General features: G+C 44.1%; 1 protein-coding gene across 1 annotated transcript in view; it reads right to left on the minus strand.

Annotated features, from left to right (window-relative positions):
- Positions 1-3,678: 3,678 nt before the first annotated feature.
- The window catches only part of trhde.2 (thyrotropin releasing hormone degrading enzyme, tandem duplicate 2), a 180,046-nt gene continuing 156,448 nt past the window's right edge, over positions 3,679-27,276 (minus strand). Inside the window, exons 20-21 of the mRNA XM_037121441.1 lie at positions 8,927-9,030; positions 3,679-4,362 (exon numbers count right to left, since the gene is read on the minus strand). Coding sequence (XP_036977336.1) covers positions 4,338-4,362; positions 8,927-9,030 — 129 coding nt within the window. The 3' untranslated portion in view covers positions 3,679-4,337. The remainder of the gene's footprint in view (positions 4,363-8,926; positions 9,031-27,276) is intronic.

Consider the following 27,276-nt stretch of genomic DNA (forward strand, 5'->3'; position numbering starts at 1 on the left):
CTCTCCTCGCTTGGTGCTGTTTGACCAAAACAACAAAATCTGTGTTTTCTGATCGTGTTTTACATCATCTGACTGATCAGCAGAGAAACAAACAGTCAGCGAGTCGTTATCACTCATCAGTGTGTGGCGGTCCCGTCACATCTGGACCTGAGATGACTGACAGCTCGCTGAGACACACAGAGAGGAGCTGTGTGTGTGTGTGTGTGTGTGTGTGTGTGTGTGTGTTGACAGAGTGCTGAATCGACACTTAGAGATAGACACACACACACACACACACAAAGAAACAGGCGTGTGTGTGTGTGTCCTGTATTGAACAAAAAGAGGATTGCTCCGTGTGTGTGTGTGTGTGTGTTGAATCAAATGTGAACTGACACTATTGAAAATACCCACAATCCCCCGGGACAGGTCTCTGAGCTCAGAGCTGAGCTGATTACCTGCTGCTGACACACACACACACACACACACACACACACACACACACACACACACACACACAGTACCGTGTGTTCTCCTCTGCTATGACAAGGAAGTTGATTTTCTGATCAGTTCAGGCTGAAGTTATGATTATTGATCTTTCACTGGTTCTAACACCACGGTGCAGGTACATGTACTCAGATGTGTTTACGTTTCTGGGTGAACTGTTCCTTTAAAAGTCAAGGTTCAAATCAGGCTTTTGTGTATTCAGAGCAGTGCTGCAATGAGTGACATCCCATAATAACCACCACACACTGAAGGAGCAGAAGAAGCAGAAGAAGAAGACGAAGAAGAAGTAGAAGAAGAAGAAGAAGAAGAAAACAACAATGTAGAAGACGACAAAGTAGAAGAAGAAGAAGAAGAAGAAGAAGAAGAAGAAGAAGAAGAAGAAGAAGAAGAAGAAGAAGAAGAAGAACTCTTTGACTGACAGGTTTTTATCACTGACTAACACAATTAGCGTCAGTTAGCATGTTGGGGATGTTAGCAGCGCTGTGTGTGTCATTCTAACACGTCACAGTCACAATCGACACGGCTGAGAATAACAAGCTGCTGCTGAACGTTTTGTGTTCTGGCGTTCGTTAATAGGACAGATTCATTAGTGTGAGCTCGTCGACTCTCAGGTGTCAGAACGGAGTCAATTAAAAGTGTCTGTCACGCTCACACAGTCACATGTCGACCTCAGCACCACGATCCTACTGCGACAGACACACTGCACCATCAACACCACACTGTGAGGAGGAGCCGGTCCATTAGAACATGTTCTGATCAGCTCAGTACATCTGATATTCTATTATTGTACAGGTCTGTAAACTTCACGTGAGCAGGTTGTGATAACAGAGAACATATTTTACACTCCATATAAATAAATGAATCTCTGTGTGCAGCCGTCGTCTCTGGCGGGTTGTCAGGTGGTCGTCGTGTTTCTGGTTTGATTCGAGACTCTCCTGTGACATTTGAAATGTATTAAAGGGATTACTGCCAAACGGACTGAAGCTCCTTCAGCTGCTCTGCTGAGAATTCAACCGGTTTGATTTGAATCCACGAGAACAGGCGGCCAATTATCAATCATCTTAACGGATCAATCGGCGAGATCAATACGTGAGCCTCGGAGACGTACACGATGTTTCCTTGTTGAGAGGAAATCAAGGATGCATGTTTTATAAGCAGCCTTCAGGGGGACGTCTATAAAACACGTTTGGTATGCAGAGGAGGACATTTACTAGAAATAACACAAACTCCAAGAAGTCGGCTCTGCATTCTATAACTAAAGCCTTCATGTTTTTCTATTTATTGGCAATGAGCTGAATAAAAAGTCCCTCATCCTGGCTGCATTCTCTCCATGTGAGAATATTTCTGCACAAAGGATCAGATGAATAACGTTTGCCGAATGAACAAGAAGGCTAATCAGTTAAGAATATGTTGCAGACAGAGTTTCACAAAGTTTATACAGTTTCTCTGAACGCAACTCGTTTCAGAATTGAGCATTTTTTGAAGGGAGTCTGGTAACTTTCTCCACTTCGTTCTCCAACAACTGTTGCAGCGACACAGCGACAAACTGTCATTTTTTTACAAGAGAGGAAACATCTTAATGTTTTCTGATCAATGCCGATTTTATAAGGAGGCACCGATGAGTTAAACTCTGCTGGAGCAAAGTTTAAGTCTCTCCTCGTGATGCAACAACTCTTAAAATCACACAGTTCTGTAAGGGAGTCTGGGATGTTGCTGTTACTCATTACTTGGTCCGAGTCCAGGACTTTCACACACTCAGCAGCCCACCTTGTGCAACAATTGTGTAAAGTAGATCACAACAAGTAGAATCTACATTTACTGAGTCAGTGCTGATGACTGTTTTCTGCCATTTCACAATCAATTAAAGTAATTTACTGTCCTGTATATTCTCACGTACGGAGCGCTCTTACTGTGGAGAGCGGCCACAGGAAGTGTCGACTCTGCAGTGTGTCGGCGGCAGTTTGTCGACCTTAAATCTTAAAATGCAGATGGGAACGTCTCGTCTTGATGCTGACAGGAAATCTACATCGCATTCATTTTGTACATGCAGGTTGCATCTCTTAACATATTTCAAACGTAAATCACACGTCTGACATTTCCTGTGCAGTGAAATCTGAATGTTTTTCTTGTTTCTAAGTGGACACAAAATCCATGTTTTCGACGTGCAGTATGTAAACGTAGTTGAAGTCGCATGTTTTCAGTCCCTCGTGACGGTTTATTTCCCTTCAGACCCGACCCGAAGCAGAAGCACCTTGACGTGAGGATCTAAATGTGGAGGTTTTGAACACAACATATTGACGACGGTCCAATTAGCACATAGCCTGCAGAGCGCCTGACGGTGTCGTGCTGATGAGCTTCATGCCTGTATATGTGAGGTGAAGGTGTGATGAAGAAGATGACATGTTATCTCCGCCTCACAAACATGAACCAGGAACAGGGCTCTCCGCTGCATGTTAATGTGATCAATCCAACATATACGGCAGCAGTGAACGAGCTCGATACGCTGCATGTTAAAAACAACAGAAAACAGATGAAACGGTCGCTAACAGGTCTGAACAGTTCATGGAAAAAGAGGTGGTAATGACCCTTAAATTCACTAGTAAATGAAAAAATAAATCCACTTTTAGGATAGCATCAGAATCTCTGTTTTAAAACATGAAGAAGGCTCGACACCTTAACTGTCCTCCATGTTATGGTGGCGAGTGGAACAAGCTGCTGCTAACATGAGCTGTTCAAAAAGTTCTTTTCAGTAACTCTGTGTACACAAACAATGTTGTCAGTGCTGGTGTTCATGTGTAGAGACCCTGGTGATGCTACCAGCAGAGTTTCATGTTGTGTCCAGACTTCTTACTGTTTTAAAAATACAGATTCTGATGCTATCGTAAAGTTGAAAATTAGTTTGACCTGAAAACGAAAATACAGTAAATCTTAAAAATGCCTCTTTCATCATAATTATGCTTTTAAACGAACATTTGGCTCGGGTACAAGAAGACAAGAAGGCAAGAAAAGTTTCCGGCCGGTGTGTTTACTGGGGAAACTGAGTCAGAGAAGCCAAAATAAATAAGTTGTTTTTAATCTGAGGATTCCCGTTATGTTTGGATTACCTCATACACCAACATATGTAAATAAAGACAAGGATGAAGACTAGTATGTCATTCTTTATGTTAACATGGTAATCCTGTTAGTAATCCTCATGTATCTGTAATCCAGTTACATAGTTTAGTAACTGTAATTCTTCTGTCCTGATTACAGAATCCTATTACTTGTGTTTGAGTCTCTGGAGAATCACAGACTTCTGACTCATGTTGTTGCTCCGTTTGCTGCTACAACCCAAGAGCTGGTGTGATGAGCTGATGTCATCAGAATAATCTAAAAAATAACACAAGCAGACGTCGGACAGATGCGGGAGAGTGTGTGTTCATGTAGCTCTGAGTCTGACTGATGGCGGTCAGGTCGTCTGCTTCACCTTTCCTTTCCTTTCCTGCACGGTTAAAAAAATGATTTAATATAAATGACAGTGTGCTGGTGTTGGGCTGGCAGGCTCTGTGTGTGTGTGTGCAGCAGTATAATATATCCTCTGTCACGTCTGCCCGCAGGTCAGTTCCTTCCACCCTCCCGTTCCTCTTCTCTTCCCTCAGCAGGAGGTGTATTGTGGAGTGCAGTCGGTGGAAACCACAGCAGCAGCTTCCTTTGATCCGAGGTGGCCGAGTTGGATGTTTCTTTTTATTGCACTTGATCACGAGCTCGGCCTGCGTCTGAAGCGCCGAGGGCGCCGATGAACACGCTGACACGGCCACGCAGCGATGCAACATCCTCGCTCGACGATGAGGCTGACACCGCGGGGAGCCGACCAATCAGAGCAGCCTCCAGTGATGCTGACTGAAAAAGTCACATTGTCAAATTTTATGGAAACTGTTTTTCTTTGGAGACACGTGTTCCTCTTGTATACAAAATACAGCTATAAAAAAAGATTCTGCATGTTTTTAGAAATCAAATGTTTTATAAATCAGCCTGCAAATGATACCAACACACACAGCGCTCTGTGCTGTTTCACACACAACATAAACTAACTAATAGACATCACCGTGAAGCTTCCACAGTTGATTACCTACAATAAGACAATAACGTTTTTGCGTTACAAGTAAGTTCTCGCTTGTAACCTCAAACATTCTCATTCCGCCGCTGGACCAGAGTGTGAAAAACCCTCCAAATTATGATTGATTATTCAACTTTAAATGACTAAATGAGACTAAACTGCGTGACCAAGAGAGAAGTGGTAAACAAAGCTCTGTGTTAATGGATAAACAAGCTTTATTTTAACCAAATAATCTCAGAAACTGAGTCAAGGAGCTGAAATAAAACCCTGATTCCCCGAAGAGTTGAGACACTGTGTCGAACATAAATAGAAACTAAATCAATAACATGCTTCTCGACATACGTGGCTCATCTCCGCGCTCTACGCAAGTAAACACATATATGACTTGGACAAACAGGTACAATGTGTTTTACGAAGACAGTGAAAATATCTCCATGTTAAACATCAGCTGAATTTACAAGAAGGCCCAAAAAGTTAAGAATTTGTCAGAGACTTCTTTTTACAAGGTTTTAAAAGTGTCCCCTGACTCAACAACTTACTAAATTGAGTGTTTTTTAAAGGGAGTCTGGCAAGTTTCTCCACAGGCTACAAAGAAACACTGTATATTGTTACTCTTAAATGTATTTGTAAAATTCCTGTCAATAAAATGTCCCCTAACCCCTAACCCTTCTTTCATAAACTGAGTGTAAATGATTAAATCAATTTAAACAGAAGACGCACTTCCGACACAGAAGCAGACGGGCTGGTACAGTGATGCTGCCACAAACTGACAAGGAAACACTCAACTTCATGTTTTACATTTAATGCAGAATACACATGAAGTCACTAATTATTTAAGATTTGTCTTCGCAAAGTTTCGAAAGTTTGTTAAATTTCTCCTCTTTGAATAACTTTTAAAACTGTGCGATTTGTAAAGGGAGGCTGGTAATGTTGTGGTCGGAGTTTGATGGTTGGATCAGTTGAAACGAACATCTGCTGCCAACATCAGCAGGTTCATTTATATGAAAGTGAACCATGTGGAGCTCAGACGTCAGTCAGAGTGACGGGACGACACAGGTGAACTAATCTGGACTGAACTCAGGTTTTAATCTGCATCTACAACGTGAAACATGCAGGTTTTGTGTCTGAAGCTCTAATTACACCCAATAAATTAAACAAATTAGATTTCCACCGCCCTCCTTGTGAAAACTTATCTTCCCTGACGGGAAACTCATTTCTTGACCTGCGAAGTTTGAAGTTTTTCACCGGCGAATATTTCATGAGCCGCTCTCCTCCTCCGGTGGCCGACCTTGGCTCTCCTTCTCCTCCTTCTCCTGCTCCTCCTGCGATTATCTCTGGATCGGCTTAATTACCGTTCATTCATCTTTCCTGCCAAGACCCAAGGACGGCGCGCGCACACACACACACACACACACACACACACACACACACACACACACACACACACACACACACACACACACTCTCTCTCTCTCCGCCCATTTCTCCTTGTTTTAGAAAGTTAATTTGAGGAAATACTCCTTTAATTATGATTCATATCTGGGTCATTCATAGCCAGCTCCTGTGTGTGTGTGTGTGTGTGTGTGTGTGTGTGTGTGTGTGTGTGTGTGTGTGGTAGCATTAGCATAGAGGCTACGTATGTCGTTGTCAGGGGAAGTGAACCACATTTTTTCTTAATTTCTCATCTTTTTATTCAATCTAACTTTATTTAAAATTAACTTTTACCAGGTAACGAAGGTCGTGTGCGTCCAGATTCACACCTGTGACCCTGAAGGCAAAATGGACAAATATATATAATCAGGCCAACGCGATGATTTCATTTCTGAGATTAGATACAGCAGAAGTGTGTCGAAACGGCTCGCTGGCCCTTCGTATCGCTGGTGAATCCATCCGTCAAATTACCGTGGCAACAGAGCATCCATCACCCCATCCATCATCGACATGATACAAGAGCGAGGAAACAGGAGAGATCTGACAGACGAGAGGAGAGATAACAAGAGAGGGGAGGAGGAAAGAGGAGGTAAGGAGGAGGGAGGAAAGGAAGAGATGAGATAAAAGGATAGGAAACTATAGTAAGAGAAAGTGAAGAGCAGAGGAAAAGAGGAGAGGAGGAGGGAAAGAAAAAGAAGAAAGGAGGAAGTAGAGAAGGAGTGAAAATAGAAGGAAAGTGGCAGAAGGAGAAGACTGGAGGAGCAAGATGATGAGGAACAGAGGAATAAAAGGGAGGCTTGGGGGAGAGGAGAAGAGAAGGAAAGAGAAGAAAATAATGAGAGGAAGAAATGAGGAAGTAAGGTGGAAGTAAGGAAACTAGGAGAGAAGAGAGGAAAGGAGGAAATGAGGTGGAAAGGAAAGGAAAAGAAAAGGGAGGCGTGGGGGAGAGGAGTGGAGAAGAAGGAGGGAAGGAAAAGAGGGAGCGAGGAAGTAAGGAAAAAGAAGGAAAGGAAAAGAGAAAAACTAATGAGGAGGTGAAGACAGAAGGAGAGGGGGAGAAGAGGTGGAGAGGGTGAGAGGAAAAGGAAGGGAAGGTGGAAATGGGAAAGGGGAAGGAGGGAAGGAAGGAAAATGAAAGGAGGGAAAAGTAGGAAGAGAAGATAGCCAGATAAGAAGTGGAGTTGGAAAAAGCGGAAGGAGGAAGTGTGGAGTGGAGGAAGAGGAAGAAGAGTGAAGAAGGAGGGAAAGAGGTAAAAATAATGGGGAGAGGAAGAAAAAGGGAGGTAAGGAAACTAAGAGAGAGGAGAGGAAAGGAAAGTCAGATGAGGAGAGAAGTTGAGGGAGGAAACTGAGAGGAAAAAGGAGGAAGGAAAAGACGAAAGGAGGAAGTAGGGAAGGAGGTGAGGATGTAAGGGAAGGAAAGAATGAAGATGAAGTGAAGAGGAGCTGTGGACTGTTTCTGTCACAGAGGAAGGCAGAATAATTCAGTTCTGCTGGAGTCAAGGTGAACTTGTAAATTGTGTTGTAATTCCCAAAACTATCACACACACACACACGCACACACACACACACACACACACACACGCACACACACACACACACAGCTGACAGGGTGATGAAAGCAAATCCACAGAGAGTGAAAAAAAATGACAAGACGAAGAAGAAGAAGGGAAGAAAAGTGGAGAGAAAGGAGATAAAACACTGTGTGTTTTCACTGGAGTGGCAGGAAGTGTGTGTGTGTGTGTGTGTGTGTGTGTGTGCTTCCTGTGTGTGTACTTGTGCACATACACACTTTGCTGAATCCTCCCCGTTCTCTCTGCGGGGTTAAGACGTAAACTAAAGTCTGTTTTTCTGCCTCAAACTGACGTCGGGCCGAAGGAAGCGAAAGGAGACTGAAGCACAATCTCCAGGGAGGAAAACATGAGGAAGAGGAAGAGGAAGAGGAAGAAGGGAGGTGCAGGAGGAGGCGCACAGGAGGAGGAAATAAAGGAGGTGGAGACGGTGAAAGTAATAACAGCATGCTAACATCTGCAAATTAACGTGGAACAAAAACTGAAGTCGTGCTGTACTAAACTGATGATAATTATTCCAATTCAAGTTGCAATTATCTCATTAAATCTACCTGTAATTTAACATGTTTTTCTACGAGGCTGCCGAACAGACTGTGTAACTGAAGTGTTACGAGGATCCACACGGTGGAACAAACTCGCTCTCACTGAGAAAAATCATTTAGACCTGCAGCGTTTGTCCTCCGCTGTGATTTAATAACCTTTTCATTTACTCTCTGAACTTCATCACGGTCAGTAAACACACGATCGCAACCTGTTTGTCACTGAAACACCCTAAAGAGAATTTTATAATAAAGGGATGTAAGTTGTTTCGGAAACTTTCTGAGTTCTGTCTGAGTTCACAGTAAAAAATAAAACCCAAAACAAAACAAGAAAACAAAAAAAGGAACGCTGATTCTGAAATTCGTCCTCCCTCAGACAAATCAAACGTAAAAGCAGGACCCTGAATGAAAATGATGCATGACATATTCTAGAAAAGGGCAGGAATAACAAATTCAATCCAGGAGAATCAGGCGCCCTCAAAAATGTTCGAGGTCTTAGAGGTCTAACAAAAGAATTATAAGCTTTTAAATCATTTTTCCTCATTTCCCGTAAGTGTGAGCCGCTCATCAGAAACATCAGCATGAAGGTCGACTCTGAAAGCAGATTATCACGACTCAGAGTGGAGAAACTTCTGTAACTATAGGCAAACGTCCCCGCGTTACGTAGGAAGAAGGTTCATCAGGTTGTTGCGGTGACGTAGACAGCTGGACTTGTTTCAGCCACGTGAACATCTACATCACTCATCACTCACCTACACTGTGTTACTGAGTTCCCTCCCCAGACAACCATTCACACCTGGGCTCACCTGGCCCTGGCAACCCACATGAAGGCCGGTCGGGTCCACACGTAGTCCATCAATCCACCAAAGTGGCTAATTAGAAGAAGAAGGTAGGTGCAGGCGAATGGACTCTAAAAAGAGAAAGTTAATTAGTTGTTGATTTCCTTCCTGGAAAGTTTTAGGCAGGACTTTGTCAGATTTGGGGACACCAGCTGGTTCGGCTGCAGGCTTGAGATCTGTTTCAGTAAAGATTGTCGAGCCTCCGCAGAATTATTTTATCACCAAACTACAGACCGACACATCTGATGACGACAGTCCAGAAACAGTCCTGAACGACTCTGTGAGGACACTCCCACACGGAGGTTAAACCCCTGCGCCTCCCCAGGTGCTACGATACAGAACCTAGAATGAAGTATTTAAGTATTATAAGCTATTTTAACTCAAACGACGATGTTTTCCTAAACCTAACCAAACTGTTAGGTCGCTGTTGGTCTGTATTGATCAGGTTGTTTTGCAGCGATCGCCCTCGTCAGTCGCTCAGTCTCAGGACGTGTTTGTTTGACTGGATGATCAGTTATAAGATCTGAAGTTTGACCTCAGCACTTTCTCCTGATAAACTCTCCAAACAAACAAGGAACAACGTTTGTCGAGGAAAATTCATCGTCCACATTTGGCTCCAGTTTACTTCTTCTTCTTCTTCTTCTTCTTCTTCTTGTAAAACTTAATGAGTCGTGCCACAACCACCTGCTTTCATCTCGTGCCCTCCTCGCTCTTTTCTTCCTCTCTGTGGTATAATTGTTTTTGTTTCACACTTTCGTTCTGCCAGAGGCAATTATCTCTGCGACAACAAAACATTCCTCCTCTCCTCTTTGTTTCTCCCCAGACAAATGGAGTGTGTCACCTCCCTCCTGTCCACACTCGTTTGTCACAGACAAACTTACCTTAACTCAAAGCTGCTAATTAAATTCTCCTCTACATATTTTAAAACACTACTTTTATTCCCTCCCAGCTTCTTCTGGATTCTTTTTAAAATTACAAATGGCTCTGGACTGACATTAAAAGGCAGGAGTTACTTTATTGAGTGGAGTTTCATGTGAGCTTCATCAAGTTGGTGATAAAGCAGAGAGTAAATGTGTGAATATGCAGACGCTCGATATTTGGTTTGGAGGTGAGGATTTAAGCTCATCTGCAGGGGAACACAACGCCGACAAGACGTGTTATTGACTTTTAATTCGAGCCGTTAGACTGATGGATTGTTTTCAGGCAGAATCTCATTTGCTCACACAAGTGAGTGATTTCCCGCCGAGGACGACCCAGATAGTGAGAGAAGCCGGTTACATCAGACTTCCTTTACTCTCTGTCTCGTTACTTCTCTGTATCGCTTCATCTTCGGCATCTAAAGAGGCAAAATGTTACAACGAACAAACTGAAATTACAAATCCAGCTGATGAATCCTGGTCAGAGTTTGTTTTAGCATCCTGATCACCAACAGCTCCAGATGCAAATACAAAACATACATCACTTGGACAAACAGACGCAAAAGAAGACTTAATGTAGAATGTTTGCCGAATTAACAAGAAGTACCAAATGATCAAGAATTTGTCTCATATATTGTTGCACAAGTTTATAAAGTTCCTCAATAATGCAACAACTCACAAAATTAGACGAATTTTAAAGGGAGTCTGGGGACCTTCTCCATGGGCGTCACAGAAGTGGCCTATATTGGTCACTAGTTACTGTATTTGTAAAATCTGACGTGTTTACCATCAATAAAACGTCTGTTGTTTCACAAGTTGAGTGTAAATCTGTTGAATCAGTGTTTTCAAACAGCTCCTGAATCTTGGCAGGCTGGAACAGCGATGCTGCCACAAACTGACACTGCTGAATTTACAAGAAGGCACCAGTGATTTAGAATTTGTCACAGACTTTTCACAAACTTCCTTTTCCAGAGTTTTCTGACAACTTCTTGACAAAATTGCCTGATATCTGAAGGGAGTCTGGTGATGTTGCCATTACTGAAGTGGTTCACTGGTTGGATCAGTTGAAACTGACACTGTGTTCACAAACATCTGCTGCTAACGAGAACCCAGACGCTTCACACTGTGGCCACCACTGAGTCTCTGGTTCGGTTCTGACAGGTTTATATAATATCCCACCACACTGGACGAATCCAGGAAACTCTAACAAGCGACAGCAACACGAGTTGAGCCAATCATCCCCTCAGTTTAACCAGGAAACGCTCTTCATGGTCCCTCAAGGAAAACTCCCGGAGGTTCAGCCTGAGCCGCCAACATGAAACATTCAGATATTATTCACTTCATCAATATTAAACATTCCCTCAAAATGTATATATTTTGAATTAATGATAATTTAAATGTTTAATGTGAGGGGAAACCTGCTGAGACGCAGCATCTTGTTTTCACTCATCGACGTCAGACGCAAGAGCATGGCAGGTATTCAGTGTAAATATCATAACCAACATCAACAACAACAAGAGGAAGAGAAGTTATTATTATTGTCGTCTTGTGATAGTAGCAGGTCAGATGAGCAGACTGAGATGGTGAAACAGAAACAGATGGCAGATTGTGTTTTTCGTGATAAAGTTGAAAGATAAATGAACAGAAGGAGAAAGTGATGAAGCAGGAACAAACTGAAAAGACAGAATATAAATGAGAGGTGAACGCCCGACATCTTCACCTCCGTCTGAAAACAGTGTGTGCGGGTTCTGTACCGGTCTGTCAGAACCAGCACAGCGATCAGAACTGTCAGGGTGACTTCAGCTGCCTCCCTGCTGTCACACATCCTTCTCCATCTTCAAAACAGGTTTCGCTGCTGCAGTTTGAAACAGTCGACTGAGAGGTGGACAGGTAAACATCCGACCAGGTAACACGCAGCCAGTCAGACGCATCACCGGAACAAATGAACGTTACTCTGATTTTACTGAGCTGCACCGCCAAGCCCGACAGCCTCCAACGCATCCCGAATATCAATCCATCGTGTTCGCTTCCAACTTTTTCAGAAGTTGTCGTAAAGTTAGACGAGTAAACTTGAGACAGCACCAGTAATCCACACAGGACTGTGTACGAGAAAAGACAGTTGGCTAGTCACAGGAAATGTGACGTTTTCAGAGAGTTTAGCTCTTACTGCTGCATCGACGGAGCAAAACAACTGTCAATTGTTGAAAGCAGATCAGTCTGAAATATGTGAGCAAGCAGTTTTATTCAGTCTGTAGGAGTAATGAACCGAGAAAGAGGCGACAGATGAAGAGCTGTAGACGACGGGCTGCACACCTCCAACTTCTCAGTGAGGTAATCGACTCCTTTTCCTGGATTTCGCAGGGTTATTTGCGAGGTCTCACCACTTTAAGACCCAAAGCAATTTGCATATCGTGCAGAGAGATTCACTGCTGACCTCGACAAACAACACGAGCATCTGAAACAGGCGAAGAGTCTCGTCAAGATTGTGTTCATAGACTTCAACGGCGCCTTAAATTCAACCTTTACTAAAACTTTATAGAAATGTGTGAAACAATAAGTAAGTTTCTTGTTGTCTTGATTTAGAATCACATGATCGGATACATTCAAAGGAAAATTACTTGAAGGACTTGAAGTTATAGAGGAAGGATGAAGTGTTGTGATCGGTTTACTCGCTTGTCTCAAGGCTGGAAATGTTCCCGCACATTTCAGGCATTAAAGTGGCTAAATTATACAAATATCTTGTTACTCATTCATGACATCATTGGCACACTTTCCTCGATAAATAATCAGACTGAAATCTTCCCTGTTGGCTTTGTGGTTGTTAATGAGCTGATTCTTCTGATTTTCATTCGTAAGTGAAAGAGAAGGCGGAGCAGCGTTTGATTTCCTTTAACAAATACCTAAATCATCAGCGTGTGTCGTGGTGTAAACAGGCATGAAACACTCTGATGATTAGATTTGTGTGAGCTGAACATCTCTCTCTGCTTCTGGCTGCTCGTGACTCCTTTTAACATTCGAAGCGTCTCTTCATCGTCTTCCTGGTGTCTTCCAGTGAATGTGGAGCAGCTGTTATCTGAAAGAACTCCAGATAATTGGTAGACAAGTGGCGTTTGACCGCAGCGAGAAGACGCATTTAAATGTGTTTTGCCATTAAAGAAAATCTCCTGTGAATTCTTATGTACTCAGAGTTTCTGCGCCTGTGTGGAGAGATTGTTTTCAGAAAGTAGAGAGCTCGAAGAAAATCCACCCACAACCTTCGAGAACACGAGCGAGTAATTAGAATAATCCAAACCGCCTCATTTGTATTTCAGCCTGAACTCGAACCAATCACAGTTTCATTTCCCTTCAGCAAACCAATCAGTTCCGCTGTCCGAGTCTCAGTCATGTGCAAAATAAGCTGTCAACCAATCGCACTCAGCCTTGGGGTAGACGCAGCCACGTGATTGGATGCTGGTCGTGTTTAATCTGATTCCATACCAGCCCAAACAGCCATTCAGTGAAAACGTTGCTGTTTTTAGCCATTATTGGAGGCCATGTTGACTCCTTGAGCTCTTTGTCAGGGGCCACTGGACCAACAGTCCACTTGCTGGTGGTTCTAATGTCGAGGCTGAACAACCATAAAAAAAAAAAAACAGCTTTGCAAGCCAAGTCCTCCGCTCAATGGCAACGACTCTCCCAGTGGCAGCGCACCCTGGAGGGACTGGTCCAAGATTCATGAAAAAGAGCTCCAACAAGTCCAATCCATTTATGTTCCACCTGACAACCTTCAGGACTCGAAGGATCTGTTGATAACTCCATGGTACCAGATACCACAGGACACTTGTTTGGATACCTCATGGCAACGGTACTTCTCAGTGGCAATGGACCCAACAAACGTGACAAAGAGGACTTCTGGGTGTCCGGTGGTGTCTGGAACCATAAAGTTGGATTGGATTTCCTCTTTTTCATGATTCTAGGGGCCATTCCTGAGGAGGTGTACTCGGTCTGCGATGTGTTCGGCCAAACTGGCTTCCAAATTCTGCAGATCCCAATCCGGTTAAACATCTGAGGGATGTGTCGGAACAAGTCTGATCCTTGGAGACCAACGCTGACCCAGACTTCATCTCCGATTTTGTCGAGGCTTGAAAACGGGACTTCTTGTGTTGTCTTGAAGGTTGTCAGGCTGGTTTCCCTGGATCAGCCTCTTGATCCAAAGGAATGTGGATGCCAGATCGACTCTTTCAGCTCTTTATCACGATTCTCGAGACACTCCTGAGCGGTGTTTGTGGTCCGTCGGCGGTCTACTTGGTCCCAAGTGCCCTTTACTGAAAATACTCAGCCATGTTCTGGTCCAAGTGCCAAAGAAATATCTGTCTGCCTGAGTTTCATTTCAGTGGCGATCAGATCTACGAGTGAGTCGTCTCTCCGTGTTGGAGGAACAACAGACTGAAGAACGATGATTAGATCAAATTAGGAACATCTGTGCTCAAATCAACAGACATGCTGATCAGCCCTCGCTGTGCGTTTGTGTTCACGCCTTCTGCAGCAGCTGTTTTACTTCCTGCCTCCAGGCCTCTGAAATCCTCCCTCACTTCCTGTTTCCATCCATCCATCTTTTCTTCTGTCACACCCCTCTTTCTGCCTGGATTCGTTTTCTCTCTCCCTTCCTGGTGTGAATTTATTTCCTCAGGTTTTTCTCAACACTCTCACGCCTACACACACACACACACACACACACACACACACACACACACACACACACACACACACACACACACACTCTCTCTTTCTGCCAGGCTGTGATTAGAGAGGAAGGATGGAGGGGATAATGAAAGAGAGGAAAAGACGCTAAAAATGCTTTGAGCAACAAACACAGCTGATAGACCGTGTGTGTGTGTGTGTGTGTGTGTTTGTGTGTGCAACTCAAGCTTACTTCTCCATTTAAATAATGCAGCTCAGTTGTTTTCTTTATTCAAGACGGACAGACGACAGACAGGTTTGTCGGCTTGATTGATTTCTTTTGGCCGGAGGAAAAAACTCTCTTCCTCCTCCTCTTCCTCTTCCTCTTCCTCTTCCTCCTCTTCCTCCTCTTTTCTTCTCCAATTCTTACTTTCTTTCCTGAAGGGAGAGAAGAAATAACGATTTTCACTCCTCCTCCGTCTCGTTCTCTACCTTCCAACAGCAGAAATTTATAGTAGTTGCGAGCGAGCGCATGAATCAAATCAGGCCAATGGAGAGAAATTCCACCCGAGCCAGCCCAGCTTGTTTAAAACCAAAAATGGCTAGAAGGGAGCCATTTTGGATCCTTTACTCCGTCCTCATGTGTTCCTGCAGCTAGCCTCGCCTCGACCAGAATTAATGGTGCGTTCATGTGCTATTAATTAACCGCAAAGTCAGTTTTTTTTCCAGATTACCAGCAGGCATTTTGTTTTCTTCCAGGAACAGCCACTGAACTGGATCCCAGTGGTAACACAGCACGAGTAATATTACCACACGTAGATATGAGGATACGTCCATGAAAAGATATTAAATCTTTGTAAATCTTCCGTCTCTGTTGAGTGAACTTGAACCTGTTGGAGTTCTGAGGAGCTTCTGTCATCAATCTAAAAACAACACTGGAATATTTATCATTTTTCTTCTGGCCTGATTTTTTTAAATGTATAAATCAGCCTGTAGATGAGCTGCAGCTGCCCTGCACAACACAATCAGTAACTCTAACATGGTCCAAGTTCAGAATTTAATATCAATATCAGTGAGAATGAACACGTAACACTTCAAGGAGGCGTTCAGGTGACCCAGCTACACAAACACACGGGCTGGACTGTGTGGTTGTAAATCACAACTCTGACAGATTTCTGTCGCCAGGAAGAGAATTTATAACAATTCAAACGTCCCGTTTGCTCGCGGTGAGAAACTGCAGCATGACGACTGACAGGAAAATAAGAACGGAGACAGAAAGCAGAGAAACTGACAAACTGCCCACTTATTTCTGCATTTGTGTCAGTCGGTCTTTTTGTTTTGTGTGTGTGAATGTTTGATTTCTCACAGGGCGAACGTGACGCAGTGCAGAGAGGTCGACTGGCTCTGAAAATCAGAGCAAATGTTGCTCCAGGAGTTGCTGAGTCGACGTCACGTGACGCTGAAACATGGCGGACAAAAGTAAACATCAGCTGGACGTAAGAAACTTTGACCAGCGTCGTGTTTTTTATCATCATCGCATCGTTTCTGGGAGCTGCTGGTTCAGCCTTTCAGTTGGTCTTCACATTTCTGGCAGCCGCTGTAGAGGAAGGCGAGACAAGGGGTGTTCAGTTGGTTTGTGACCTGATGACATCACAGACAGACGCGACTAAATCCTGCACACTGTTCCTTTAAAACAACTTCTGACTTGTGTTAGTCGACTGTGGAGGAAGTCAACGCACAAACACGTCTGACCTTTGAGAGCGACATCGAGGGAACTTCACGAAGGCCGATAAAATATTTATTTTGCCATTTCCCATTATTGTTTTTAATCTTTAAATTATAATTACAACCCCGCGGTAGGGCTTGTTTTGAATATGTATACACACACACACACACACACACACACACACACTCGCTGTGTTTGCCGTTTCTCTGTGAGCGATGTGACATTTTTAAATTCCTGTTACAGTGGTTCTGCACGGCTGGACGCTTTAATAGAAACACACAGTTCTGTTTCTGTTCTGTAATAACGAGCACAACAGTGACAGAGTGTTTTACTCCTCTGGTCTTTATTTAAAAAGAGAAGAAGAAGAAAAAAAAGCTGTTTCTCAGCACCGCGGGCAGAAAAACACCTGCAAACACACAACGGAAGTATAAAACAGAAATGTGCGATTAGGGGGGAATTTGTTTGAGCCTTTTTAACTCTTCCAGTCGTAACGAGGCGTCCGCGGCTTCCAGAGAGGCCAACGGAGAAAACACATTAACCTTTTTACCACACGCTGTTCTGCCAGCAGGGAAGCTTTAAACAAAACGTAGAGCTTTCACCGACTAATGCCGTGAAGCGCTGCATTAACATGAACATGTATGCATTATTAAATCTGACCCTGCTGTAGAAATAGAACAATGCACGGCAGAGAGTGGGACTGTTAAACCAGGCCGCCTCGGCGCTGTAAAACAGCAGCCTGGCGAAGCAGCAAAGTGATAAACTCCTTTAAAACTTTATCTCAAACAATCAAGCAGCGCTGAGCCGTGAGGGGATTCTGGCACAAGCGAGGCGCCGGTTCTTACATCCGGGCAGCGCTCCCCAAAATATGCACTTCTAGGCAAAGTAGTGGATCTTATGAGGCCGTGCTGGATCCTGTCAAGGTCCAAGTTGATTTTAGTCTGAATCCTAAATCGTCAAATACTGAAGCTTTCTGATTGTAGGTCGGGTCAGTCAGAGCGTCAGTAATTGATCTTTCTCTGGACTTGGACCTCCCCACACACAGAACAAGGTCTACCTGACACTGTTCTGCAGGGACCCAAGACGCTTCACGACTGGTGCAGACGGATCTGAAGAAGGATTGTACGGAGATGGTGATGGAGAGGTGGAGGTGGAGGGAGCGTGCTAACGATGAAGGTGTGTTTCTGTGCTCTTGGATAGACATGATATCAAACTGATGTCCCCAAATAAATGACGGGGAATCATGAAAGAGCTGAGTGAACGAACATCATTGATATGTGACGGGATATTTCGAGATCTTGGAGAGGAGGAAATGATGCGTTGATGTCGGACACGGCGCTGAAAACGACTTCTTTTCTGGCGTCCTTGTTGCTCCGACAGTCTGACTTCATGTGGCGGTAAACGGTGAACAGTAACTTCTTCACTTTCTTCTGGAAACATTTTCACTCCAAAGCTTTTTTTTCTTTTTCTTTTTTCTCTCTTTTAGTCTTAAACTGCTGAAAATTTTCCCTTCGGGCACCAGTGGATTCTCTCTAGTGTTAATATGGATCTGGGACACTGGGAGTAAAACAGCGTCCTCAGCACGTCTGTCTGTGATTTGTTGATCTGCTCACCTCCTTCAGATGATGTGATCAGACGACGCTGCGTTGTGTTTGGGAGGTTTGTCTTAATATCAGGCGGAAACGTGGAGGTTTCAGGCTCCGTCATTAGACGTTTCATTTCATCTGTCTTTGACTCGCCGGCTCTCCTTGCTTTTATCTCCTCTCCCTGACGGTGCTGTGTGTTCGTAACGCTTTCATCTGCTCTCTGGCTGTATGTATAATGTATAGAGTCTGAAACAGCCTTTCATAAGGTCTGAGAGGAGGAGGAGGCCGGTGTGAAAACAGACGTAGAAGAAGAGGAGAGAGAGGAAATAAAGTGAGTGTAAGGAAACGGAGACGTAAGATGAAATCCGGTCGTATTAGAAACCAGAATTAAAAGAAGAAAGAAGATAGACGACAGAGCTGAAGGAGGCCGAGAGAAGCTGATGGAGTGAGAGGAGAAATAAGAAGAGTGGACGAGTGTAGTGGTGAAAAAGACGAATCACATTCAGAGGTGACCTCCATTACCCTCGCTCGTCTCCTCCTCTGATGGAAAGAGGGAGCGTAGGAGGAGTGTAGGAGGTGCAAAAACATTACTTAAAGAGGCGACAGAGGGAGAGAGAGAGAGAGAGAAGTGGAATTCATCAGGTCTTCATTTAACCTGGAAAAAAAAGAGATGGAAATGTCCGTGAAGTGAATAAAACCAGACGCCAACAAACAAAAGGAGGAGATAAAAGCAGCGTCGGTCAGAGAGCGCAGGGAGGAAATACAGGAACAGGGCTTTTAATTTGAAAGTCTTACAAGTTTACTAGTTCAAACCTGTGTGTGTGTGTGTGTGTGTGTGTGTGTGTGTGTGTGTGTGTCATCAGATCAGCATCACTCCTGCTGACACGACAACAGACGGAGACACACACTGTTATCTTTAGTGTCATCTTGAGCTTCTTCTTTCCTTATCAGCTCCGACCTCCACACACACACACACACACGCACACGCGCACACGCACACACACGCACACGCACACACACACACACACACACACACTGCTATCAGTAGCGAGCAGATTAAAGCTGAAGGCAGAGCAGTCTGAGCAGTGGAGGGTCTTTTATTTTTTATTTCTATTTTCCCTTTTTCCTTTTTGCAGCTTCTACGACATAGAAAAGATCAAATGATTTCATCACCAGGTCGACTTTCACGCCGCGCTGCAGGTGATGGAGGTGATGAAGGTGATGGAGGTGATGAAGGTGATGGAGGTGATGGAGGTGATGAAGGTGATGGAGGTGATGAAGGTGATGGAGGTGATGAAGGTGATGAAGGTGATGAAGGTGATGGAGGTGATGAAGGTGATGAAGGTGATGGAGGTGATGAAGGTGTGTTTTACATGCAGAGGATCAGACCTGCGTACGTATATCAGGATTTTTTAATCCTCATCAGCATCAATCAATGAGCTGATGTCACGAAGAGACATTTTCTACATTAACACTCGTTGAGGACCAAAGCTGCCAAAAATGAAAAACAACTAAACTACTCAGTAATCAAACAATAAATTCAGGCACTTATAAAATGTGATATAAATTACAGGCGGATGAGTAGATGAGTCTCCGTCACTGACAACCGCTAACTGTTGTTAGCACGTGGAAAAGCTTTATAATCAAACTGAGGGACGTTTAACGATTTGATTTGATATCGTAGAACTAAATGTGTGAATATCTTCAGCCGTATTTCGCACATTTCACTGAACACCAATTAAAAACTCGCAGACTTTGAGACGAGGGAAACTTCTACACACATTTTTATCTTCCTGTTCGCCGACGTCGGGCTGCAGATCGAAGCTCCGATCAGCTGAACACTTGTATTTATATCAGATCACATTCAACTCATATTCATTTCCTCGTTTGGACTCCTGTGTTTTTCCTCTCGTTCAGTCATGTGGTGTAAAGTTTCGGCCCACTGAGCTTCAATCGGCCGCCAGCGTTCCCGAGTGTTTCGTCATGAACCTGAAGCAGCTGTCTTCAACACGCTCGGCTCGCTCAGGACAGTCAGACGATAAAACATCATCTGATTTAAATCATCGCTATTTTTGGGCTGTTTGTTCATAAACCAGCAGCCACACAGCTGGAGCCTGTTCACAGTTTGTTTTCAACCTGTTTATCTGAGCAGCTCTTGATGTATAATTAGAGAGCGGCTGCGTTTCCTTAAATACGTTGTGTTCACAGCTTCCACAGACGCGGCTGACTGACGGATATCTGTGTAATAAATAAAATATAATATTCATCCCCCCGGCTCACCGTGATTATTCTCACGCTGCCCCTCAGTGGGAGCGATATCGATCTGTTGTTCAGGAGCCGCTCAGTGGATCTGTGATGTCTGCAGGCCTCCATCACCGCGTCTGATTCTGGTGTCGGCTCAGGAGATATTTCCTCACTTTGGGTTATAAAACAAGATATTAACTGATAAACATGATTGTGTTTTTCTGTGAATAAACACTCGTTGTGAATTTGATGCCTGCGTGTACGGAGGACCAAAGCTGCCAAAAGAAATAACTAAACTATTCTCTATAATATGTTGTTATTATTATATGTTATAACCAAGTTAACTCATGGTAATGCTGTGTTTCATGTGGGCGCCCCTTGTCCTGACTTCCCGTCAAAAATATGTATTATTTGTTAAGAAAATCACAGCTGGAAATCATCCTGAGGTTTCATTAAAAACATCTGGTTTTGTCGCCATGAACAAGACTGGAGATGTTCTGACTTCTCATCAAAAGCATCATTGTTTTGTTGCTGTAAACTCGACTAGAAAGCGTCCACAGACACGACAGCAGACGTCCTGATGTCCTGTGTGAAATCTAATATTCTGTTGGCAAAATTCGTCTGGAAATTAAAAAAAATTCCAGCGCTGTCGCCACAAACACGGCTGACGATGTCCTGACTTCCTGTCTAAATATCCAGAAGTTGAAACGCTGTCTTGAACAGGGGTCACTGGCTTGCCGCGGGTCACACATGTAACATCATCGTGATGTGATACGTGTGTTTGAATACGAACAAATGTGTGTTCATGGTGATGTGTTTTTATTGGATCAGACTCACACGACGCTTGTTAAACCTGAAAAAAGACACTTATAAAAATAAAACACGCGTCTTGCGGACGTGTCGATATCGAACTTCATTGGCCGATAATGGAAAGTGCTGATTGGCTGAGAAACTGTTTGTTGTTGCTGCTGTTTAAAGATTTCTGTGAAGTTTTTGCAGGAAAACAATAAAGTGTGTTTTCACACCCGCGTACACCAGTGATCACTGAACACACTCCATATATTTACAGGAGAGAGAAGCTGACAGAGTGAAGCTAATTATAACAGCAGAGTAACTGAATGAATAACAAGCGACTTCTCAGACAGTCTCAGCTTCCAAACTCTGAATTTTGGATTCATCAAGTTGACGAGACACTTTTAGAAAATGTCCCCGACAAAAAACGGCAAAATGTCTCAGTTTTGTTAACTGTGAATTGATTTGCGGTTTCCAACACGCCATGCGAGGTGCCGCCTGCTCATCAGGAGCAATTTGAGGTTCAGTATTTTGCTCAAGGACACTTCGACAGGCAGCTGTGGGGAGCCGGGATCCAAACCAGCGACCTCCCGATTACTAGCTGACCTGCTACGACCTCCTGAGCTACAGCCGCCCGTCAATAAATCTGCAAGTATCAAAAAACAAAATCCACCAATCAGAAATATGAACAAGCTCGTTGTCGAGCGACACAAATATCTCAGGTCGCCTCTCGGTGAGTGTAGATAGACTCTCAGCTCACAGACAGAAAATCATCAACCGTTTCACCCAAGTTTTCTAAATGAAAGTTTCAGCAGAGCCGAGCAGAACCACAGCGAGCCGAGCTCAGCAGCGGGAGGTGAAGAACTTCCTGTTCCTGAAAAGTCATTTCCATTTTTATCCTCGAAGAAGAAGAAGAAGAAGAAGAAGAAGAAGAAGAAGAAGAAGAAGAAGAAGAAGAAGAAGAAGAAGAAGAAGAAGAAAAGTGCAGAGAACATTCTGCTGCTGCTCCCTCAGACTCACGATCCCAGTCAACCAACTGGGTTTGTTTTGTTCCGTGTGTGTGTGTGTGTGTGTGTGTGTGTGTGTGTGTGTGTGTGTGTGTGTGTGTGTGTGTGTGTGTGTGTGTGTGTGTGTGTGTGTATCGATAACAGTGCTCGTCTGATAATCAGCCACAATTACGTCCCAACAACAGAAGAGAGACGGTGAAGAAGTGGGTGGAAGGAGGGACGGGCTATTGATATGGTAATATCTGTCACACACACACACACACACACACACACACACACACACACACACACACACACACACACACACACACACACACACACTACATTACAGTGACAGCAGGAGAATAGAAGGTTTCATTTCGTCTCACAAACCTTTTATTAGGACAACAGAGTGAAACGGCTCATTAGAGGAGGAGGCGGAGGTGTCGGTGACGACGCCTGACTGTTTAATTATCATGATTATCTGACACGTTTGGAGCTTTTACACTCTTTTTCATACAAGACGTGCAGAGGCAGCACTTACACTCACTGAGATGGATTTACATATAATGAGCTCTTTCTCTCAGGAACTTCATTGTTCCTTCGATCCGTCTTTGGCAACTTAATTTTTGGTGTCAGGCCACTTTTCCACCGGTCAGAAATCCGACTGAAGCCCACAGAGTTCTGGGTTCTGTGTGCGACGGGCTCATGGACAAACTCAGGAATATGCATCTTTCTTCATAGGTATATATGATAAACCTCTTCTACCAGGACTGAAAGAAGCATAATATGACCTCTTTGGGTTTTGACCCAAATTATGTATTTTCAGAGCCAAGCCAGTTATTACAGCCAACATGGCCGCCAAACAGCTGACTGCAGTTCGATTCCCACCACTGGATAATTTCCTGGACACCTGCAGGAGGATCCAGCTGCTGCTGCTGTTATTCAAGCGGCGCTGCAGACGTTTATAACAGTTTTTGTGGCGACTGAATCAGGGAATGTTACACAGTCATCTCCATCTGTGATCCTGCCGACCAAAACAGGAAGTTCAAAGGAAATTTGAAGCTTTAAGTCATGTTTTCCCGAACCTAACCGAGAGCATAAAACACAACAAAATCCAATCTAAACACATTTTATCTGTGGTTTTGCAGAAACCACTCTGAGAATCTGGTTTTCCCTCCAACAGTGAAGAGATTTCGTCTGATTTCTTCCCATAATTTTCCTCCAAATTGTCCAAAGTTCCAAATTCATGAAGAATATTCAACCAGCTGCAGGATGAACAACAGCGTCACAATTTCAAACACAGAACAGATTCAATTCTGCCTCCACAGGTCGAATCTTCGCTCGTTTTGTTTTCTTCTTTCCACAACGACTGAACGCGACTTCAAGTGGAAACGTTCTGGATCATCGCTCGAGTCTGAGAAACGTTCTGCACACAGTCCGTCGCTCAGCTCGGCGTTAATGGACCAAACTGTAGTCAACACACACACACACACACACACACACACACACACACACACACACACACACATAATTGCTACATACAGGCTCTTAACTGACACACACACACTGAACATTGTAGTGATGTCAGATTAATAGTGCTGAGGTGCGTTCAAGGCCTCGGGCTGCAGATACAACCTCAATCATCCATCAGCGCCGACTGGGGAGATAATTACTACACACACACACACACACACACACACACACACACACACACACACACACACACACACACACACACACATGCTGTCATTTTCCGGTGTTTTCTCCACTTGTCTGGAGGAAACGACCGATTTACTCCGAACATTTCAATTTACCTCAAAGTCCTCTGTCTCTCTCTCTCTCTCTCTCGCCTTATTGGCTGTGAATTACGCGCTCGCTATTGATTGGCCCTTAATTGATTTCAGAGTCGACTGAGTCGAAGTTTCGTGGCACAAACAACTAAAACCACTTCGCCCGATCAAAGGTCAGAAAACAGACGAGGGAGAGAAAAAAAAAAGAGTGAAATTAAAATGCAGATTTTGTTCACAAAGTTTTTCTCCGTGTCCTGAAATTACAGCAACTCGACTCAACAATTGATCGTGGAGATCCGTCATCCTGGCTGCAGAAACTTAATGTGACATTTTAACATTTTAATGTATTTCCTCCTTTTGTTCCGATGCAGATTTGGAGGCTCGGCTGCTGCAGGCCGGTCAGACGGACGAGGCCCTCCGTGAGAAGATAACATTCAACCACTGATAACGACCTCGTCTGCTCGTGTGCTGCGGCGCACACAAAATGAGTCCCTTTGATTACCTCTCGAGGGAGGAGCTGAAATAAAATATAAATCCAGGCTCTGGAGCTGGAAATAATAATAAAAAGAAAAAAGGTCTGGAGGAGCTTCAGAGACGGCATCGACCTCCGTCCTGTCCCTGCCGTCCTCTCCGTCACCTACACTTTGTTTTAGAGCCGCCACAGTCACGCCAGAGCTGTGATTTAATCCAGCCTGACACGAATTTAATATGCTGCTCAAGTGCTCAGTGTTCAAGGTAACTTTATCACTGCCGCCGACCGGAGATTCTGTATCCCAAAGCTAAAGACACGAGAGAAGAAGACGAACCGCAAAACACACGAACACACTTAAAATCACCTGACGTGGGAACAAAGATCCCGCCGGCTGAGACTCACTGCAGAGCTCGTCGTCCATTTGACGACCTGATAAACAGAGTTTCTGTGGTTGGAAATCGATTCACTCTCTCATGTTAGCGGCTCAGTCGGACCTGAACTGGAAGTCGGCGATGGCACAGCCGAGAAAAACAAACGAAGAAGACGACGATGACGAAGCTCGAGCAAGAGACGCATATTTTTGTACAAATCGATGACTCTTCCTGGTTTTTGTCCAGTGTCGGACCAGGAATCTGTACGTCACTCCGCTGTGACATCAGTGTTGATTCTGCTGCCGCGTCACTCGCAGCTCGTGATGGAAGGAACTTAATAATATTCCAGCTCTGGAGATCTAATACGATGTAGACACGTATTTCTCTAGTTATGAACCGGATATCAGCTGTGGAGCAGAGTGAGACATCTTAGCACAAACACACTGTCTGAAGCAGCTGATCTGCAGTCTGTGTGTGTGTGTGTGTGTGTGTGTGTGTGTGTGTGTGTGTGTGTGTGTGTGTGTGTGTGAGAACATCAGATGTGCCTGAAGACTTTTTATGTAAAAGGCGTCTTTGTACAAAACAAGAACAAATATAAAAATCTGTGAACAAGTGTTGAAGTGTGTTTTAAAGTGTGTTGTTCAGTGTGTGTGTGTTTCTGTCCGTGTATATATGTGTGTGTGTGTGTGTGTGTGTGTGTGTGTGTGTGTGTGTGTGTGTGTGTGTGTGTGTGTCTGTGTGTGAAGTGATTCAGGGTGTTTTGTGGTTTGTGTTCCTGCCAGCTGTTTTTGGAAATCCTCTCATGTTTCATCCTAGTTCTACAAAGAAGAAGCTAAAGCGACGTGTGTGTGTGTGTGTGTGTGTGTGTGTGTGTGTGTGTTCAGGATCCAGACTGACCACATTAACATGCAGATCTTCGCCTCCTCCTCGGCTCGTGTTCTGGATATCTGTGAATGGATCTTCACATGAATGTTTCGGCGTCTGTCGCTGTGAGAGCGGCCGCGGTCGCTAATAATGTTTTCCAGTTATTATCTGTAAACACATTATAGTTTACGCTGCTTTGTCTCCAGTTTTAGTCACCAAGATAAAAATATCTGCTTTCTAATTAAGTCATTGTCTGCGTGCCGCTCGCTAAATGTCTCATTATCTCAACACGTCCAATCATTTTCTCTCTCGCAGATTTTTATCAGCGTTGAATGTTGAAAACCTTGTTATCTCAAAATAAAATGTTTCTATAGTTTAACTTTTAATGGGGAACAAACATCAGACTGTCTCGGGATGAGGATTTAATGAATAAAAACAGACGTATTAAAGTGTTTTTTGATTCGGCCAGACGTGAAGTTAACAGCTTTTAAAATGCTTGTTACGCGGTGCTGAGACGTAATTTCAGGACTTACCAGGAAGCCTGACTTTCTCTCTGCTGCTCCTTTTTCGGCCTGTGAACGTCAACATCAATCAGCTATTGCTAATCCATGCCAGTGATAATGAGTCTGGTTGCCATGGTAATAACAATATGTATGACTTTTAACCACGCCCCCTTGTTCTGGAGACAGGAGGAGGCTGAACAGAGGAGCTGCAGTAATCTGGAGTGGAGCATCCGAACTTTAACGAAACTGAACACGAGCCGCCGTCAGCTGTCGCTCTCAGGAGTCGTCCTCCACAGAAACATCCTGCGTGAAGTTATGGAAATATTCTGACACTGAATCACAAATGTGATGAAATTATGCACACACACACACACACACACACACACACACACACACACACACACACACACACACAAAGACAAGACTCTTGTTGCCATGGCGAAGTGTATAATACTCTGCTGCTGCTGAGAGTCGCTGCTCATTAGACGGAAAACAAAAGGCAGAGGCTACTGTGGATGATACACACACACACAACACACACACACACACACACACACACACACACACACACACACACACACAACAACACACACACACACACACACACACACACACACCGAGTTCAGTTTCAGCGTCTCAGTCTGAATGAAGCCGATCAGAAATTAAATTAATTCAGTTTGTGGAGATGAAAAAATGCAAATCAATACAGTGTGTGTGTGTGTGTGTGTGTGTGTGTGTGTGTGTGTGTGTGTGTGTGTTTGGCCTCGAGGAAAATCAGCTCAACTTTCATTCATATTGAAATGAACCAGCGAGAGAGACGAGAAGAAAGGAGGATTAGGAGGAGACGAGAGAGGAGGAGAGGGAGAGGAAGAGGAGGAGGAGGAGGAGGAGGAGGAGGAAGGAGAGAGGAGGAGGAGGAGGAGGAGGAGGAGGAAGGAGAGAGGAGGAGGAGGAAGGAGAGAGGAGGAGGAGGAGGAGGAGGAGGCAGGGAAAGAAAGGAGGGATGGGAGGGGAGAAGAGATGAGGAGGGGAGAGGAGGAGTCAGTGTGACATTATCTGTGTTTTCTTGTTTCGCTGCCGCCAGAGACGAAACTAATCCACTGTCAACACACACACACACACACACACACACACACACACACACACACACACACTTACACACTCTGCCGTGCAAAGCCAAAGTGATTTTGCACATAGAGATACAACAAAAGTTTCTTGAGAGGTCGCAGCAGCATTTGTAATTATTCAGAATATGAAGCAGTGAGCCGCGCACACACACACCCACACACACACACACACACACACACACACACACACCTTCCCTCAGGTGTCACATTGTAGTTCAGCCTCACCTGTTGATTCCTCGGCTGGTTTAATGATAATTAACGACCTGCTGCTCGTTAACAA

Source organism: Acanthopagrus latus, chromosome 14 (genome assembly GCF_904848185.1).
Source record: "Acanthopagrus latus isolate v.2019 chromosome 14, fAcaLat1.1, whole genome shotgun sequence".
NCBI classification, from domain to species: Eukaryota; Metazoa; Chordata; class Actinopteri; order Spariformes; family Sparidae; genus Acanthopagrus; species Acanthopagrus latus.